Source organism: Pangasianodon hypophthalmus, chromosome 20 (assembly GCF_027358585.1).
Source record: "Pangasianodon hypophthalmus isolate fPanHyp1 chromosome 20, fPanHyp1.pri, whole genome shotgun sequence".
Lineage (NCBI taxonomy): Eukaryota > Metazoa > Chordata > Actinopteri > Siluriformes > Pangasiidae > Pangasianodon > Pangasianodon hypophthalmus.
Genome location: NC_069729.1, coordinates 4,078,427 through 4,097,613, shown reverse-complemented (window position 1 = coordinate 4,097,613; position 19,187 = coordinate 4,078,427). Strand labels below are relative to the sequence as shown.

At 39.4% G+C, this 19,187-nt stretch overlaps 1 protein-coding gene across 9 annotated transcripts in view; it reads right to left on the bottom strand.

Moving 5' to 3' along the window:
* The window catches only part of cadpsa (Ca2+-dependent activator protein for secretion a), a 128,943-nt gene that overhangs the window by 109,423 nt on the left and 333 nt on the right, over positions 1-19,187 (bottom strand). For 2 of the 9 annotated variants that reach the window (XM_053227186.1, XM_053227193.1), the window contains exon 1: positions 10,910-11,658. In XM_053227186.1, the coding sequence (XP_053083161.1) occupies positions 10,910-11,251 (342 nt within the window). In that variant the 5' untranslated portion in view covers positions 11,252-11,658. Of the gene's footprint in view, positions 1-10,909; positions 11,659-17,042; positions 17,171-17,250; positions 17,383-19,187 lie in introns of those variants that run through there. The other 7 variants (XM_053227190.1, XM_053227192.1, XM_053227185.1 and 4 more) reach the window with 7 other exon arrangements.

Below are 19,187 nucleotides of genomic sequence, written 5' to 3'. Positions count from 1 at the left end.
ACACAACAATGTTTACTAAGGCTACATTTACATTGCCAACCAATTCAGATTTTTTTCTCTGACTTCTGCTACGTTGTTGTGTACATGCCAAAAGCTCGGACTGGATTTTGTCACATCAAAAATGAGCCACATTTAAATGAGGTTCTAAATCCGAAGCATATCTGATGTGGTTATTAGGTTACATCTAATCTAATGTGATCTAATCTACTGATTTTTCTGTTAATCCAGAAGTTGCCAAAATTGTTATACAACAATAGAATAAATGTCGCAAGCTACCACTATGCCAGCACAACACATTTAGGCAGAGGGAGTGCCTGAGGAAACACTGTATTGTGGTTGCACAAAAAGGTAAACATTTTCCTATTCATGTGAACATTTTCCACACACTCAACATCATCCAAGGTGTCAACTTGAGGGCTCGACCACATTACTGTTGCATGATCAAAGTTGATGGCGATGATGTGGTACATCACGTGGAGCGAGTCTTTTCTTCTTCTTTTATCTCCTCATTAAAATTGCGTAATGTTTTGACAATCTCTGGAAGAAACTGTACAAACGTGATCTGGTCTTGCTCAACCATGATGTTACTAGCAAAAAGTTGCTGTTTTCTTTCAGCTGAAGAACATTATTACAACATAGTGGATTGACGTAAACACGGGAATAGCATGTGGATCAGGTCTTACGTACAAAATTGTAATAACATCAGAAATGTGCATCAAGGACTACAATGTAAATGCAACTGAACCATGAGGTCCTTTTCTAGTTTTCTGTATTATTATTATTCTCCAATTCTGTTTTTAATATTTTGTTTACAAATATAGTGAATTCTTTATTAGCTGCCGAGGTGAATCAGGTGGGTGAGGAGAAACACAGAAGCCTGCCTTACCTAAATACGGCATTATCATTAACAATTCTGCTAAGCAAAAGCAGACACCCCAGCAGCAATTACAGTAATTACACTCTCCTGGTCCTAGTTTGTGTGTGTGTGTGTGTGTGTGTTTTCCTCTTATCAGCGTCCCTATGATAACATGACAAGTGTTTCACATTGTGGGGACATTAAGTTGAAAAACTAAGAAACAAAACAATTTTTTTTGGTCGAGCTTAAGGTTAAGGCTTTGGAATAGCATAACATTATTTAGCTACATAAAAACACAAGTTGAAGGAAATATCTCACAAATAAAGTATTACAGAGCTGTGTGTGTGGGTAGGTGTGTGTGTGTGTGTGTGTGTGTGTCTGTGCTTTTTATGTGCGTGTGTAAGAGGGAGAGAGGGAGGGGGATGAAAGACTGTGGCAGTAATTATACTAATTAGAGCCTCAGTGTGTGTGTGTGTGTGTGTGTGTGTGTGTGTGTGTGCGTGTGAGATGAGAAATAGAAAGCAAGCGGTAGGCGGTTCCTGACTGGCACAGCTCTGAGACACACAGCCTTTGTCGCGTGTGTGTATGTGAGAGAGAGAGAAAGTGTGTGTGAGAGCGTGTGCCGCTTGTCGCTGTGAATAACGTAAAGTGTGAATGAACACGCGGCAACACAAACAGATGCGCTAAGCACTAGCAAAACAAATACACACGGCTGTCACAGAGCAACACAAGTAACCACTGCAACATTGAAATATTTCATAGAAGATCAAAATTTAGATATTCAGAAGCCACGCCTACGCTTGGTTACTGTTGCTATGTGGATCAAAAAATGGAAGCCAGTGTCTTTGACACAATACACACATTCTGGGGTTCAGAAGCTACTAGTAAAGTGTTTAGTACTGTTTAGAAGAATGCATGAATTGGGTAAGTTACTGTGGCAGCAGGGGGCATAAACTGGAAAGGGAGTCGTAGAGAACGAGCGGGTAATGAGTGATTGTCTATACCGCAGTCTATTTATGTGCTGTATCTCCTCAGTATGCTGCTATATACCAGAGAAAGACAGAATCAATCGTATCTGATCTGACCTGAGCTGAAATTGAGCTGAATACAGGTACACAGAGATTGATTTTATTTCAGTGGTTTTGTTTCATGTGCATAGCTCTGAAAAGTGTCTGATAATAAAAAGAAGACCAGCTCTGCTTTCTCCATTCCCTGCCTCCAATTTCTTCATCCCTAGCTCTTAGCCTGAGCTAAGCTAGCTTAATTTACTTGATTTTTTATAGCATTAAAAAAGCATGTAAAAGCAGTATAATAAAAATTTTTCACTTCCTGGTGTTCCTGGTGAATTATTTCCTCCTTCCACTTATGTTATAGTGGTTATAACAGTCATTCCTTCACCAGCTCTCTTTTTTTCTCTCTCTTTTGAAGTACAGACAATAAGACAAAAAAAATGAAGCTTGTCATGTTACCGAAAAACTGTAGAGCCCTCTGTCCTGAAGACTTTCCCATTATGAAGTAAAAGCTGTTACGAACCACTGACACTGGAGACTCCTTCCAAATATAAGTAAACTTCATCATATCAGTGATTACACCTTGTTTCTTATCTCTTAATGTGTTTTAGTAGATTATCCGCCATTATGTATATGATAACCTAGCTGCTGATATGACAGAAAATTAATCAACACCTTCTGACAAATCAAAATTGAGAATTCAACAGTAATGTGGTATAAAAAATATCTACATATATAAATAGTTTAAATGCTTTATTGAGTCCCGGTTTCTGAAAATATATAGAAATTTATACATTTTCAGCATAAAATAATCCATATCAGTGAATCACACCAAGTCAAATCAAAAGATATCTTGATTTTCAATCCCAAGAAGTCATGTTTCTCAGGGTTTCTGGCTGTAACTGTGTTCTGAGACGTTATTCCTGTTAGAACCGTGTGCATTAGAAGAATGTCTGCTGTGGGCTTTCCAATAAATGACACCAACATGTCCAACTGTTTACTGCTGCAGTTTTATTGCTCTGAGCTCGTGGGCTAATAATGCAAGTGTGATTTTTACGATGCGTGCACACACACACACACACACACACACTCACACAAAAGAATGCTCAGACCAGCTGTGCAGATCTTTTCAACAGTTCTTTTCTGCATATGCTTAATGCCAGCAATGTGTTTACAATATTTGCGAATTTTGCTGTCAGCATTTTCATCAAATTGACATTTCGCAATGAATGTAATGATGCATATATACATCGTGACTGGTGTAAACATTTTCGTCTCCCTGATTTTTCCATCACCTCCTAATAAGGGCGACAAAATCAGAACAGACGGCTGATTTCATTCGTCTTCATTAAGCGCTTGATCCTGGTCACGGTGACGGTGGATCCGGAGCCCAACACTGAGCATGAGGCTTATTAACTTATTAAGCTTCTTATCATAATTCTGTCTCAGCTAATCTCCACAGTAAACATCCAAAAACAACGGAATAGAAATCAATCACACGAAACGAGTTTTCTATCATGTGCTGTATAGACGACAGATTTAAATAAGAAAGATTTTCATCTCTTTATTCATATTGGTTAGGCTTGTTGAAGAAATGTGACTAAAAGCTGACATTAAATCATTTTTTTTTTTGTTTGTTTGGTTTTTTTTGCAACATTTCACAAAACTTCAATTAAGCCAAGCAGAAAAAATGTAGTAAAATATTACAGACAATTGCTGTTTCATTTAACTACATAGGGGGGAAAATGCCTTAATGTGATTTGTTTTGTTTCCTTTTCCAGTTGTTTCTATTTTGAAAAGAAGAAAAGAGAGAAAAAAATGAGAGAAGAGAAGAGGAAATTATAGAAGAGAAGAGAAGAGAAGAGAAGAGGAAATGATAGAAGAGGAAATGAGAGAAGAGAAGAGAAGAAGAAAGGAGAGAAGAGAAGAGAATTTCTGCACATGAACAATAGAATAAAATGGAGAAGATTGACAGATTGAAGTGAACAGGTTATTTTCTAGAAGAGCTAATGCACTCGTTCTAATACAGTATCCTTTCTATAGTAACTATAGTAACAACTTACACAGGGATTTGTTTGTAGATGTTCCACATAAATGGATTAAAGAATGTGTGTAGTTATTGATACGATGGCATTTTCTCTAAGGAGATGTTTATTTAGCATTTATAGAAGGAGTCTCCAGTATCAGTGTTTTGTAATGGTTGGATATAATGCTGTGACTTTGTGGTTTCTCAGTAACAACAACTCGATTAACTTCAAACTAAAAATTTTGAAATAATTAGTTGCCTTTATAGGACCTTTGACCTTTATAAGAAAATGTCACTAAGAATCCAATAGGAACTCTAATAGGATTAGTTCCAAAGTATAATAGAACTAAATTTTTATCTGTTTCCTGGAAGTTTCATTAGCATTAGCAAAAAAAACTTCACTTTGTTGAAATAGACACTAGATTTTTGTTTCTTCTACGAACTAGCTTGTGATATTCTCTTCACAGTTCTCACAGATCGATGCTTTTAAGTGGCAGTCATGCAAGTTGAACTGCTAGCGTTCTTATCATGGTGAGGAAATGACCCCGCCCCTATACCCCTGATGTGAGTGGTTCAAAAGCTCCAGAGCTCAACACCAACTGGTTTATGGCACCACAATTGATTTGATTGGCCAAGAAATTGGTGCTTTTGTGGTGGAAATGGAGCACCAGCACTCTAAGTAGTCGAAGCAATCATGTCCCAGTGACATGCAACAGCGAAGGTTAATGGAATTTAGTTAGTGGACTTGAGAAGAGAAGAGAAGAGAAGAAGAAAATGAGAGAAAAGGAGAGCAAATCAATTATGAAAAGAGAAAAGGAAAGAGAAAATGAGAGAAGAGAAGAGAAGAGAAGAGAAGACAAAGTAAATGATGAAAAGAGAAAAGAAGGAAAGAGAAAATGAGAGAAGAGAAGAAAAGAGAAAAAAGAAAAATGAGAGAAGAGAAGAAAAGAGAAAAAAGAAAAATGAGAGAAGAGAAGAGAAGAGAAGAGAAGAGAAGAGAGGAGGAAATGAGAGAAGAGAAGAGAATTTTTGCACTTGAACAACAGAATAAAAAAGAGAAGACTGACAGATTGAAGTGAACAGACGTCATGGCCATTATATCACTAAAATCAGGGTGCTTCTTTCCAGTCTCCTCCTTTTCCTTTCTCCCTTTGTCTCTCTCTCTCTCTCTCTCTCTCTCTCTCATGGCTTTATTCTCAGAAGAGCTTGTGTGTAGGGGGAGGGGAGGGAGCGGGTTTGTCATGGAGAAACAACACACAGATGTTCGACCTTCTCACCTGCATTTAGCTCGAGAGCTTCATTCACACAAAAACCCTGTCCTTCTATCGAAGTGGCTGGATCCTTCAGCGTTCTCTACATCGCTTACACCAGAATGACGTTAGCAGTTTGTGCCTTCGTGATCGGCTTGTCCTCTTTGAAGTTGGCTGATTAGCATATCTCATCAAACAGATACTAAACGGCCGCTGGCTCTGTTTTATATGTTACACTGGATCCTAATCTTCGAGGGAAAAAAATAATGCGATACTTTGGATTCATTCACACTCAGGAAACATTTAAAGGGATGCTCCAGTAATCATTACGATCTTAAACAAGACAAAATGCAAAGAAAGTGACGGAAATGCCACTCTTACATCAGCAGTTATTACAACACAGTACTCCTGAATTCTCAAATCTGATTGGTCAGGAGATGTTGATTTATTTTCTAGAAGGGATAATGCACTCGTTCGAATATTTCTATAGTAACAACTTACACAGGTATTTGTTTGGTAAATGTTCCACATAAATGGATTAAAGAAGATTAATGGATTAAAGGAGATGTTTATTTAGCATTTATAGAAGGAGTCTCCAGTATCAGTGTTTTGTAATGGTTGGATATAATGCTGTGACTTTGTGGTTTCTCAGTAACAACAACTCGATTAACTTCAAACTAAAAATTATGAAATAATTAGTTGCCTTTATAGGACCTTTGACCTTTATAAGAAAATGTCACTAAGAATCCAATAGAAACTCTAATAGGATTAGTTCCAAAGTATCATAGAACTAAATTTTTATCTGTTTCCTGGAAGTTTCATTAGCATTAGCAAAAAAAAAAAAAACTTCACTTTGTTGAAACAGACACTAGATTTTTGTTTCTTCTACGAACCAGCTTGTGATATTCTCTCCACAGTTCTCACAGATCGATGCTTTTAAGTGGCAGTCATGCAAGTTGAACTGCTTGCGTTCTTATCATGGTGAGGAAATGACCCCGCCCCTATACCCTTGATGTTAATGGTTCCAGAGCTCCAGTGCTCAACACCAGCTGGTTTATGGCACCACAATTGATTTGATTGGCCAAGAAATTGGTGCTTTTGTGGTGGAAATGGAGCACCAGCACTCTAAGTAGACAAGCATTACGAGATGCCATAAAACACAAAAGACATTGTGTGGTTGAGCACTAACGATTCGAAGCAAACATGTCCCACTGACACTTAGGTCACTTTGGAGAATGGTGGTGGCTTAATTGGCGGTGATCCATATGTAGTTCTTCCCCAAATTGTTGCCACAAAGTTGGAAGCAAACAATTGTATAGAATTTCTTTGTATGGTGTAGCATTACAAATTCCCTTAACTGGAACGACGAATCTCAAACTTGTTCCAGCATGACAATGCCCCTGTGCACAAAGCGAGCTCCAGGAAGACATGAAGAAGAAGAGTGGAGCTTATTATAGCAGCAAAGGGGGACTAAATCTGGAATGAGATGTTCAACAAGCACATCTAAGTGTGATGGTCAGGTGTCCACAAACTAACCCATATAGTGTATCTTGTTAGCTGGGAAGATGATCCTCAGGAGGACGGAAAGGGTGCCTGGAAATTTCAAACCCAACACCCAACTTGTCTTAGCACTGGCAAGCTCAAAGAAACATCAGCACCAAAATGACAGAATGACACAGTCTTCAGAATAATATTGCTGGCAAGTAAACCAGCAACACTTTCATAACCTTGAGGCCAGGGGTCATCAACTGAAAAAATACTATAATAGCGACAACAAAGGGATGAATAGAAAACAACAGCCAGTTTTCTTTTTAAAAAAAAAAAAAAAAAACAAGAACCAGCTCAGTTTCTTTAGGAGATCCTCTGTTGTGGTTTATCAAGTCACTTGCATTTATTTAAATTATTTAGCTGAAGGCAGCTCATTATACCAAAGACTAGCTACAAGGCTAAAGACTAGGGATGTAACTGACAAGAATACATTATTTAGATAAACCAGATAACGCACTCTAAATGAATACAAATAGAAATACAAACAGGAGGAGCACTATTCTTTTTTCTTTTCTGCCTGCAAGGTTTGGAGTTTACAGTGCACTGAGTTGAGACAAGAGATGTGGTGTGATCCCTTTGAACGCAAGAAAAAAGTCACACACATTTTTACTTTCATGCAGGGATGAGTGAGATTTTAGATATGAAGCTCACAGGGCAAACAAAGACCACATTGTGCAATGTATTTACAGCATTTTTGTAATGGCACATTGGCTACCTCTGGGCTTGTTTCCAATGCCACACCCACTCCGGGTTTAAATCCGATTACACTTACAGATAGAGATAGTGGCATTGCGTTACACCCCTAGTAGAGACAGCTTACAAAGGGCAGACTTTTCACAGCCTTTGATAGATTTCTCATTTTATTTACCCTTGTTTAAACCATGGCTTGTTTGTACGTATGTGTTTATTCTCTCTGCTTAAAGTTCAAAAATAGATACATGTGATGCATGAGCTCATTTCAGAGCCCATGATGCTCATCCATAGTGTTAACATGAAGCACCACTATTTTATTAGTATGCAGCTGGACCATATCAAATTTTAGTTTAGACTTCAGCTTTACGTTTTTACACCCACCAAAAAACTGATCAGATCAATAAAATAAAATAAATCTGCCACATGATTTATTTTTGATTTTTCATGAGGCATTACCAAGGCTACATCACAACAGCTCCAACAGCAAGCTCCCCCCCATGAATTCCCCGACTCAGCAGGTCCCACAGGGGCTCTTTTTATTTTCCCAAGACGTAACAATCAGGAAAACAAGCCAGCAAGACTCCCAGGTGAGTGCTGAGCTTGAGATAACAGTCTTGTTTTCTCCAAGTTAACAAACGTTTTCAGCACCACAGGCGAAGAGTGCTGCTTTTTGAACTGATTTGTTAGATAAGATTCAGCAGGCAGAACAGGTCTCATCTGGGGACGTGGATATGACTACCTCATGATAAGCGCTAAATAAATTAACCAACTTGGTCCTGATAAAAGATAATGCTACTCCACTTAGATCTGCAGCTGCTAGAGTTCCTTTCATTGTCGCAGTATCTAGTGCATTTCATCATAAGCCTGTATATATGGAGTTCTCTGAGGCGTATCGCATTGTCTCGAGTTTCTTTCAGCGCCAGGAATTACCGTTAATGTCGTTAGATTAAAAGCAGGGCACTAAAATCAGACTGATGTGTTAGATAAGGAAATCGTTTTTAGAACAGTTTTTATTTGGAAATAATGCTAGTATTTTTAAAGAAAGAATTCCTAATTATTATTTAAATATTTGCCTGTACATGTTTAGGCTATGAAAGCAACACCATTAAACATCTGGATCAATAGTCCCAGCCCATCCCATCCTATCCACTCCACTCCATTATGTACGGTCTCACTGGGCTTTAGCATTGTTCTAAAGGAGCAGACCAATATTGCTTTCAGCAGATGGGATCCCATCACTTCACTGCATGCAATTTTGCAATTGAAGCCTTATCAACACATCTAGTGGCAAGTTGGTGCGGTTTCTTGAACAGTAAAACACAATGGTGGGAAAAAAAAAAAAGGTTGAGTCCAGATCTCACTGGACAAATGACAATTATTCTCAAGCAAGTTCCAGTTAGTACCAGGTTTTTTGTTTTTTTCACACCAGAGAACAGGAACTAAAGAAGCTCACTGTATTTCACTGAGTAAAAAATGTTTTTTTAAAGAATTAAATATAAAACCTACATAAAATCTAAAACATGTTGTTGTAGGTTGTAGTGAAAAAAGGATTTTTAGTTAGTTTTGTTCCTTTTATACCATAGCATTTCGCCAACACTGACAAGTTTCTGTTTATTAAAAAATGAAACACACCTTTTATCTGTTTATATTTCTGTGAAACAAGTTATCACATGCATTATAACGGCTATAAACAGTCTTTCCCTGACCAGCCTGTCTTTTTTCTCTCTCTTGTAGTTAATAAGACTTGTCATGTTACCGAGAAAGCAAAACACACAAATCCTTCCATCCTGCAGACTTTCCTGTATTGGAAAACGTTCTGACTAACGCTGGAGACTCCTTCCAAAACTGCTAAATAAATGTTTCATCACATCACTTGGATACACCTCAGGTATGCCAAGCCCTGGACAGGGATACTGATATAAAGCTTAAACTGTTAAACTGGTGCTGTAGACGGTTATATGGTAACAAAATAAGGAAGTTAAATCCAATAAGTCTATTCTAAACGGAATACATAATGGAATATCAAAATGACAAATGAAATCTGTTGCAAATTGCATATAAATAGAATCAGAAAAGCTGAGCTTGTCCTAGATTTGTGCGCTTCCCTAACCATAATCATCGGGGTGGAAGGGTTTAATCATGCTTTATCTGATTACAGCGCCCATCCCTGATGAGATCGATACACTGAAAGGACTGATGAAGCCACACGGGTCTGGATTTTTTTAGGCTAAAAATCTGTATTTTTTTCTCAGAATCCCTTTGTGTCAGAATGACGGACATTAAGTGAGGTATGAAAACAACTAGTTGCTGCTGCAGAGCTTCTCTGAGCTTCTCTAGGATGTTTCTCCACCCTGTAAGCATTCATAAAGCTTCAGTATTTTTACAGGATGTTTCTCTATAAGAATTCATAAGGCTTCAGTACAGTTACAGGATATTTCTCAACCCTCTATAAGCATTCATAAAGCTTCAGTATTTTTACAGGATATTTCTCCACCCTCTATAAGCATTCATAAAGCTTCAGTATTTTTACAGGATGTTTCTCTATAAGCATTCATAAGGCTTCAGTACAGTTACAGGATATTTCTCCACCCTCTATAAGCATTCATAAGGCTTCAGCATAGTTATAGGATGTTTGTCCACCCCATTAAAGCATTCATAAGGCTTCAGCATAGTTATAAGATAACTCTCCACTCCCTATTATAAGCATTAATGAGACTTCAGCACAGTTATAGGATGCTTCTCCACCACTATGCATTCATAAGGTTTAAGTACAGTTATAGGATGCTTCTCCACCCCCTATTATAAGCTTTCTTAAGGCTTCAGCATGTTTACAGGATGTTTCTCCACCCCCTACAAGCGTTTTTAAGGCTTTGATATGTTTACAGGTTGTTCTCCACCCCCTATAAGCATTCATACGGTTTCAGCATAGCACATTTTCCTTCACCCCTATTATAAGCATTAATGAGACTTCAGCACAGTTATAGGATGTTTCTCTGTTATAAGCATTCATAATGCTTTAATATGTTTAGAGCATGTTTCTCCACCCCATAAGCATTCATAAGGATTCAGCATAATTATAGGATTTTGCTTCAAAACTATGCATTCATAAGGTTGAGGTACAGTTATAGGATGTTTCTCCACCCCTTATTATAAGCACTCATAAGGCTTTAATATGTTTAGAGGATGTTTCTCCACCCCTTATTATAAGCACTCATAAGGCTTTAATATGTTTAGAGGATGTTTCTCCACCCTCTATCTGTGTACAGGGTGTTTTCCCACCCTATAAACATTCATAACGTGTGCATAAGCTGATTTTTTTCATCCTAAAATATTCAAAGGAAATATTACAATATTTTTGAAGCTTCTACAGATGTAGTGTACTTTTAGACATGTTTTGAACCCAATGATCAGAAGTTAGGTCACCTGGAAATACATTTGGGTTTGAGATGTTTGTCAGATTGTTTTTTTTTTTTCTCCAGAGCAATCTGTTGCTTTTGTGACCTTTTACCTCCGCGTCGTTTCTTACCTTCTGCTGCCGCCTCGCCATGTCTGTGGGCTGCTTGGCGTTGAACGGGTACGCGATGCAGCGCATGACGAACACGTAGAGCTGCAGCCTCTTCTTTCTTTCCTCTTCCTCCCTCTGCATCTTCTCCACGTCGTCCTTCTCCTTGTCGCCGGTGGCCGCGGGTCCGGGGCTGGAGGGCCGCGCGTGGCCACCGCGGCTGGGCTGTAAGCCGCTCGCGCTCTGGCCGGAGCGGCTCGATGAGACCCGCGCGCTCCCGGGGGCCTTTGGAGCCGCCACCGCCGCCGCTTTGCGCTCTTCCTCCACCACCTCATCTTCCTCCTCGCTCGAGGACGGGTCCAGCATGGTGGCTCGAAGTTAAAGGTAAATTTAAGAAGGTGGAAGGGGAGAAAATACGCGCCGTTGAGTCACAGAAGAGCCGCGGAGATGCGCCGGCGCGGACGGAAAAGTGCGACGACTTGATGTGCCATCAAAGCTTCAAACTTCACTGCATGAAATTTCCGTTCTTCTGGAAAGAACCTGCTTCCCGACAGCCTGAAGAGTCGCTCCGGGTAACTGTTGCTTTTTCTTTTCTTTTCTTTTCTTTTCCTCCGTGCTTGCTTTTGCAATCTAATTACCGTGTTGCAAACAATGCCAAGCTTTCTGAAGTGATTCTTTTTCTTAAATGGACTTTCTTCTCCGTTCTCCCCCCTCTCTCTCTTTCTCTCTCTCTCTCTCTCTCTGCTTTTCCAGCTGCTCTTTGGCGATTGGAAACCAGCGATGGCCACTTACCAAGAAAAAAGCGGCTATGGGCGCTGACCGCGGTCCTGAATCTCAGGGCGCATTCCAAATAAACACACAGGGCACTACGTAGCGCGCACACGCTGTGTCTCTCATAGCCTTTGTAGTGCACGTGTACAGGAAGTACAGAGCTATTTGGGATCCAACCATGTACCGCGGAGATGCTTAGGCTGAGTTACAAACAGCTCCCTATTGGATATCTAGTGCACTACAACGGGTGTAGAAGCCATTATTTCGTACCTTATTGAGCGCACTTGTGTAGGGTGTAGGAAGCGATTTGGGATGAAGCCACAGTGCCCGTGGGGGAGGAGGGAATCGTTTTGACGTTGTTTCCGCGACAGCTGCTCCATCTCTCCATCTCTCTATTAATCCAAAGCGGCGTTTTAGTGCTTTATGTTTGAACGGTAACCAGGGCAAAAGACCAGGAAATCAAATTAAGGAACCCTTGAAGAACTCTTTTTTTCCTAAGAGTGCACACCTGAATGATTCCCTATGAGAAAGTGTTTCAAGTAGAACACTTAAAAAAAAAAAACTAAGAACCCTTAATTAGTCACTAAACCCTTAAAGAACCCTTGGAGAACTCTTTTTTTTCTAAGAGTGTACACATGAATGTTTCCCTAAGACAAAGTGTTTCAAATACAGATACTTGAAGTAGAAACCCTAGGAACCCTTAATTGTTCACTAAACCCTTAAAGAACCCTTCAAGAACCTTTCTGTCTAAGAGTGTATTTCCTTATGACAATGATGAACCCTTGAAGTCAAATCTAGAACCTCTGAGAGAACCCTTTAAGCCCTAATTTAGATTACTTAAGAGTTCTTTTTATTGTTCCCCTGGAGGAACTCTTAAAAGTTATTTGTTTTGTCCTTCTTAGGAAGCCTTCAAGGTCCTATGAAGAACCTTACAACAAAGTTTCCCTGTCACAAAGGATTCCAAGAAGCTAAGAACATTATTGATATTCATTAAACTCTCAGGATCCAGGGAACACTGGACATGAAGTGGGAATACAGGCTGGATAAGACCAACACACACACACAGTCACATTTAGGGGCAATTTAGAGTCGCCAATCCATCAACCATCTAGCAGCATGTTTTGGGAACCTCTTAAAAACCTCAAAAATCTGGAGGTGGACACAGACTCTCTGCACAGACAGTAAGCCGGCTGGAACCGGGGACTCTGGAACTATGAGTGTACAGTAATTAAATTGCATTAGCTTTGACTGAACATAGGGTCAGGACCTCTAGAGTAGCAGATTAAAGGGTCCTGTTCAAGGGTTAAACAGTGGTGGATTGGTGATCCTGTGGTCTGCATTTACAGTCTTTGCATGAGTAGAGCAGCAGCCTTTAAACTGTATGACTCTATCAGTGCTAAATCAAAAGTGAAAGACATTTAGTGATGGTTTCATGTTTCAGGGCTACGATTCTGGAAGCACTTTGCTCACAAAGCTCTTCGTTAAGAAACATCCTGCTTCTCAAGAACTTTTGCATGCCACTGTTGTGTGCAAGGGCACATATGTTTTTCTGTGAAAAGTCTTTTAGACATTGTGAAGACTACTCATTGGATGGTGTGTTCGTCCATCACCTATTCGTTCAATGCTGGTGGCAAAGAGGCAAATAGGTGGCAGAGAGCTTTGACTTTCAGAAGCCGTCCCAGAAGAGCAACAGGAAGTAAAGAGGGCGACAGAAGAGAGAAAATGAATAATGGTGGACACTGTTACTCCAGTGTAAGCTGGTTGGAAAAGCTCAGAAGGTTTGTTCATCATTGGTTTTGCCTAAGAGCATGGATTATGACACTGTTAAAGCTGCTTTCCTTCGTGCTAATGAGCTTGTGCCCGAAGCCTATCGTCAGAAGTTTAGGAACTTCCGAAAGACACAGGCACAAAGCTATGTGGAGTTAGCTAGGGAGAAGGCTCTCCTTTTTGATAAGTGGACTGCAGCTAGTAAAGCTACTAATCGGGAGTCATTCAGGGAGCTCATGCTTTTGGAAAATTTTAAAAACTGTCTGCTTGACCGTTTTGCTGTTTATTTGAATGAATGTAAGGTTACCACTCTTTCTCAAGCTGCCGTGTTGGCTGATGAATTCATTCTAACTCACAAAACTTTGTTTTTATCAAAGCCTAGACAGCCAAGTCCAAGTGAGCAGAAGTCCAAACAGGACCAGTCTGGAACTGTGAGTCCCCCTGGTCGCACCCAAACAAGGTCATCATCTTTTGAGTGTTTCTATTGTCACAAGCTTGGTGATGTAGCTGCCGATTGCTTCGCTCTGAAGCATAAATGGGAGCAACAAGAAAAGAGTCAAGGCCTTGATAGCAGACAACCAAAAGGGGTGGGATTTCTGAAGACTATTTCCCAAGAGTCTGTTGTAAGTGCAGATGAGTGTTACAAACCTTTTATTTTTTTCATTGTTGAATCTACAGCTCATTCTGAAGGTGACAAGCAGGATATTGTAGCCCAGCCCAGTTTTTTATTTGTGAAGGTTTATTCCCTTTATCAGACCAAACATTTCATGGGCCATATGTCCTTTGTCAGGGCCTGGAGATTGGCTATCATTGCATCACGTATATCTGCAGTCTGTTGTTTTCTCGACACAGGCACTGTTAATTATGGAGTTCAGCCTGTTTTACCTGTTAACAGTGTAGATTTTATTCTAGGAAATGACTTAGCTGTTGGAAAGGTTGTTCCAGAGGTTGAAGTGTCTGAAATTTGTGCTGACTGTCAATATGATGATCTTGCAGGTAATCTTCCAGAGGTTTTTTTCTAAAAGAGAAAAGTCTTTTAGACATTGTGAAGACTACTCATTGGATGGTGTGTTCATCCATCACCTCCTCGTCCAATGTTGGTGACTGAGAGAAGGTGCTTTGAATTTCAGAAGCCACTCTGGAAGAGCAAAAGCAAGTGAAGAGGGCAAAAAAGAGAGAGAGAATGACGCCAACACTGAGTTTTTGAAAGTTTTGTTTGTGTGCATCTTAACCAAGCAGAACTTTGTGGTTGCACACTACAACCAGTGTTTCTGTTTCGCTTTGTGTGTGTGGATATAAAACATTTACACATCCCTTGTTTAAAATGGCAGGTTTTTGTGATGTAAAAAAAATGAAACCAAGATAAATCATTTCAGAACTTTTTCCAATCCTCAATTTCCTCCTGAAATTACATCATTTAAAAATTAAGTGAAAATCAATCAGACGTGTTTTATTGAAAAATAGAAAACAAAACCTTGCAATAACCTGGTTGCATAAGTTTGCACAACCCTAAAGTAATACACTGTTGAAGCACCTTTTGATTATATTACACCACTCAGTCTTTTTGGCTAAGAGTCTGTCAGCGTGGCACATCTTGACTTGGCAACATTTTCTCACTCTTTCTTGCAAAAACATTCTAGATACATCAAATTATAAGGGCATCTCCTGTGCACAGCCTGCTTCAGTTCACCCCACAGATTTTTAGCTGGATTCAGGTCGGGCTCTGGCTAGGTCATTCAGAAACAGTGATCTTCTTTTGGTTAAGTCATTCCTTTGTTGATTTGGATGTATGTTTTGGGTCACTGTTTTGCACTAAAATCGAATGGTATTTGTAGCTATTCATGATTCCGTCCACCTTGATAAAAGCCCCAGTTCTGCTGAAGAAAAGCAGCCCAAAAGCATGGTGCTACCACCACCATGCTTCACCGCAGGTATGGTGTTCTTTTGGTGATGTGCTTCTTTTGCACCAAACATACCTTTTGGAATTATGGAATTATTATTATATATTTTGGAATTGGTCTCAGCAGACCATTTTTTGTATTTCCCTCCTGATCGAAACCTTTCGACAGTGGGACCCTGTACAGGCTTTGTAAGCAGGCTTCAGAAGTCAGATGAAACCTACAGAAACAGTCTGGTCTTTATTTGGGGTTAATCAGGATAATTTCATTGATGACAGCTGTGTGATAATTACTTTCAGACATGAGCTTGAATTTGATTGGTTCATTCTGAACATAGCCACATCCCCAATTATAAAAGGGTGTGCACACTTATGCAACCAGATTGTTTATTTTTTTATTTTTCATATTTTTCCCAAAAATGCTTCTGATTGTTTTTCACTTAATTTTTATACATTGTAATTTCACATTGAGGGTAGAAAAGGTTCTGACATGATTTATCTTGGTTTCTTTTTTTTACGTCACAAAACCCTGCCATTTTAACAGGGATGTGTAGACTTTTTATATCCACTGTAGCTGTCTAAACACCCTGGGGAAGAGGCGTGTGCCAACCCCTGTACTTATGTTAGTGATGGAAGACCAGGGTAGTTAGACATTTTGGTTTCATTTTTGTTTCTTGCTGAGTGTGTGTGAGAATCGAGAATAGGGAAGACTGTTTTATTATATTTCTTTCTTTCCTTTAGCACCGCCGGAGTCCAGCCCCTTTGTTAAAAACATCCATCTCAAATACTCTTGTCTTATGTCTTGTATGTTGGTGTCCCTCAATTTACCGCACTACTAAATAAAAGAGGCTCATCTCGGGCTCATAACAACCACTTTGTTCATTGTTTTCTAAGAAAGAGGTCACTGATGAAAGTAACTATCTAATATGAACCTAATGAATTATCCTAATATTGATAATTCAACAATGATTGTTGTAAAGCTTATTTTTTAAATCCTATATCCTATTAAATCACCACAGTAGGCCACAGATTAAAAAAAAAGTGTTGTCTAAAGAGCATTAATCTAAAACAAACTAACAAACAAACAAAAAAAGAATGTCCAGAATCAAAAGTGGAAGAAGTGGTGAGTTAAAACAAATGTCTCTGAACAGGGAAATCACCAAACAGTCCTGGACTTCCATATCTAGTGTTGGAAACGCCTATAGCATACTAATCCTCTTGAAACTGCATTAATCAAATGTGTGACTCACTGTCACATGCGTCTTTATATAAGCAGCACATGTTCAACGCCCATGTAATCTTTCTTGAACTTCGTCCCTATTTAACACAACATGTGCATTAATGTGTGCTAAAGGTGTATGAGATCTCGAGAAGACAGTAAGTAATAAGGAACAAAACAAAAGTGAAAGAAGATTAGTCAAGGCTTCTGGCGTTGAGTGAATAACTAAAATTAGCCTACATGATCAAGTCTCTCACATGGCACCATGGATGCCAACTGCTACCCCGGTTGCCACCCCAACTCTGGTTGATTACTCCTATAAAATTCATGTAGAAAAAAATAATTTGCCACAAAACTACTGAATTCTTAATTCTGATCAGTCAGAAAGTCTGAACGTGTTGATTCATTTTCTATAACAGCAGCACTAACACTCCAAGAATCTCCAAAAGGCGTTCAATTGGGTTGAGATCTCGTGACTGTGAAGGCCACAGCATATGATTTACCTCATTTTCGTCCTCACCAAAGCATTCAGTGATCCCTTGTGTCCTGTGGATGGGGGCGGAGTCATCATGGAAGAGACCACTTCCATCAGGATAGAAATGATCAGAGGATAAAGATGATCGGTACTTTCCTGGAAAACAATAAATAAATGCTTGCCAAAGTATAACTACAATGAAGGTGAACTGGAGCTGCTCAGCATTTTATACTTACCACAGAGCACGGTAGTCATGCAGTACACCTGTCTGGAAGCGCTCGTTACGATGGCAAGAGGATTTTTGAAATAGGGTTCATTATAGGAGCGCGGATAGTAGGTGATTTAGTGACAATGACACTCAGCTGTCACTAAATGGGAAACGTAGGGAAAAACAGAAGAGTAAGTGTCCTTCAGGTGACTGAGAATGTGACCATCCTACCAGAAAGAACAATCCGACCATATCTACATATAGAGGGATATTATGGCAGGGCGGCAGTGCTTGGACCCCTTTAATGCACTTTAGGTCTGGTCCAATGAGTCATCCTTCACCATATTGTCAACAGTTTGTTACAACACATTTATATAGTCAGGTCCATAAGTATCTGGACAGTGACACAATTTTTGTAATTTTGTGTCTGTACACCACCACAATGGATTTGAATTGAAGCAATCAAGATGTGATTGAAGTGTCGACTTTCAGCTTTAATTTAAGGGGTTTAATAAAAATATTGCATACACAGTTTAGGAATTACAGTCATGATTTACAGAGTCCCTCCATTTTCACAGGCTCAAAAGTAATTGGACAATTGACTAATAAGCAGTTTCATGGCCAGGTGTGGCCTGTTTCCTCATTATTTCATGACAAATTAAGGAGATGAAAGTTCTGGAGTTGAATCCAAGTGTTGAATTTGCATTTGTCATGGGAACTCTCACTACGTGCTCCAAAGTGGTGTCGATGCAAGTGAAGGAGGCCATCATTAGGCTGAAAAAAAAACATACCCATCAGAGAGACTGCAGAAACTTTAGAAGTGGCCAAATCAACAATTTAGTACATTCTTAAAATGAAGGAACGCAATGGCGAGCTCAGCAACACCAAAAAGGCCTGGAAGACCATGGAAGACAATTAAATGCAGAATTCTTTCCTTGTTGAAGAAAAACTCCTTCACAACATCTAGCCAAGTCAAGAACACCCTCGAGGAGGTTGGCGTATCATTGTCAAAATCTAAAAATCAAAAGATGCCTTTATGAATGTAAATACAGACAGTTTACCTGGTAACACTCAAGAACAGAAAGGCCAGCTTAGAATTTGCTAAAAAAAAAAAAACTCTAAAAAAAGCCTGACCAGTTCTGATGCAAGATTAACTTGTACCAGAATGGTGGGAGGAGAAGAGTATGGCGAAGGAAAAGGAAGGGCTTATGATCCAAAGTATACCACATCATCTGTCAAACATGGTGGACGCAGTGTTATGGCATGGGCATGTATGGCTGCCAATGGAACTGGGTCACTGGAGTTTATTGATGATGTGACTGCTGATAGAAGTAGCAGGATGAATTCTGAAGCATACAGAGCTATACTTTCTGCTCAGATTCAGTCAAATGCTGCAAAATTGATAGGACAGCACTTCACAGTACAGATGGATAATGACCCAAAACGTACAGCGAAAGCAACCCAAGAGCTTCTTAAGGCAAAGAAATTAAATGTTCTTAAATGTCCGATGATCTCAACCCGATTGAGCATGCTTTTCACTTACTGAAGGCAAAACTGAAGGCAGAAAGACACACAAACAAGCAGCAACTGAAGGCGGCTGCAGGAAAGGCCTGGCAAACCATCTTGAGGGAGGAAACTCAGCATTTGATGATGTCCATGGGTTCCAGCCTTCAGACAGTCATTGACTGCAAAGGATTTGCATCTAAGAATTAAAAATCATCCTAATATTAATGATTATGCTAGTTTTTCCAGTTACTTTTGAGCCACTGGAAATGGAGGGACTCCAGAAAATGGCTGTAATTCCTAAACTGTTAACGCAATATTTTTATTAAACCCTTTGAATTAAAGCTGAAAGTCTACACTTCAATCACATCTTGATTGCTTCATTTCAAATCCATTGTGGTGGAGTACAGAGGCAAAATTACCAAAATTGTGTCCCTGTCCAAATACTAGTTAATACTGAAT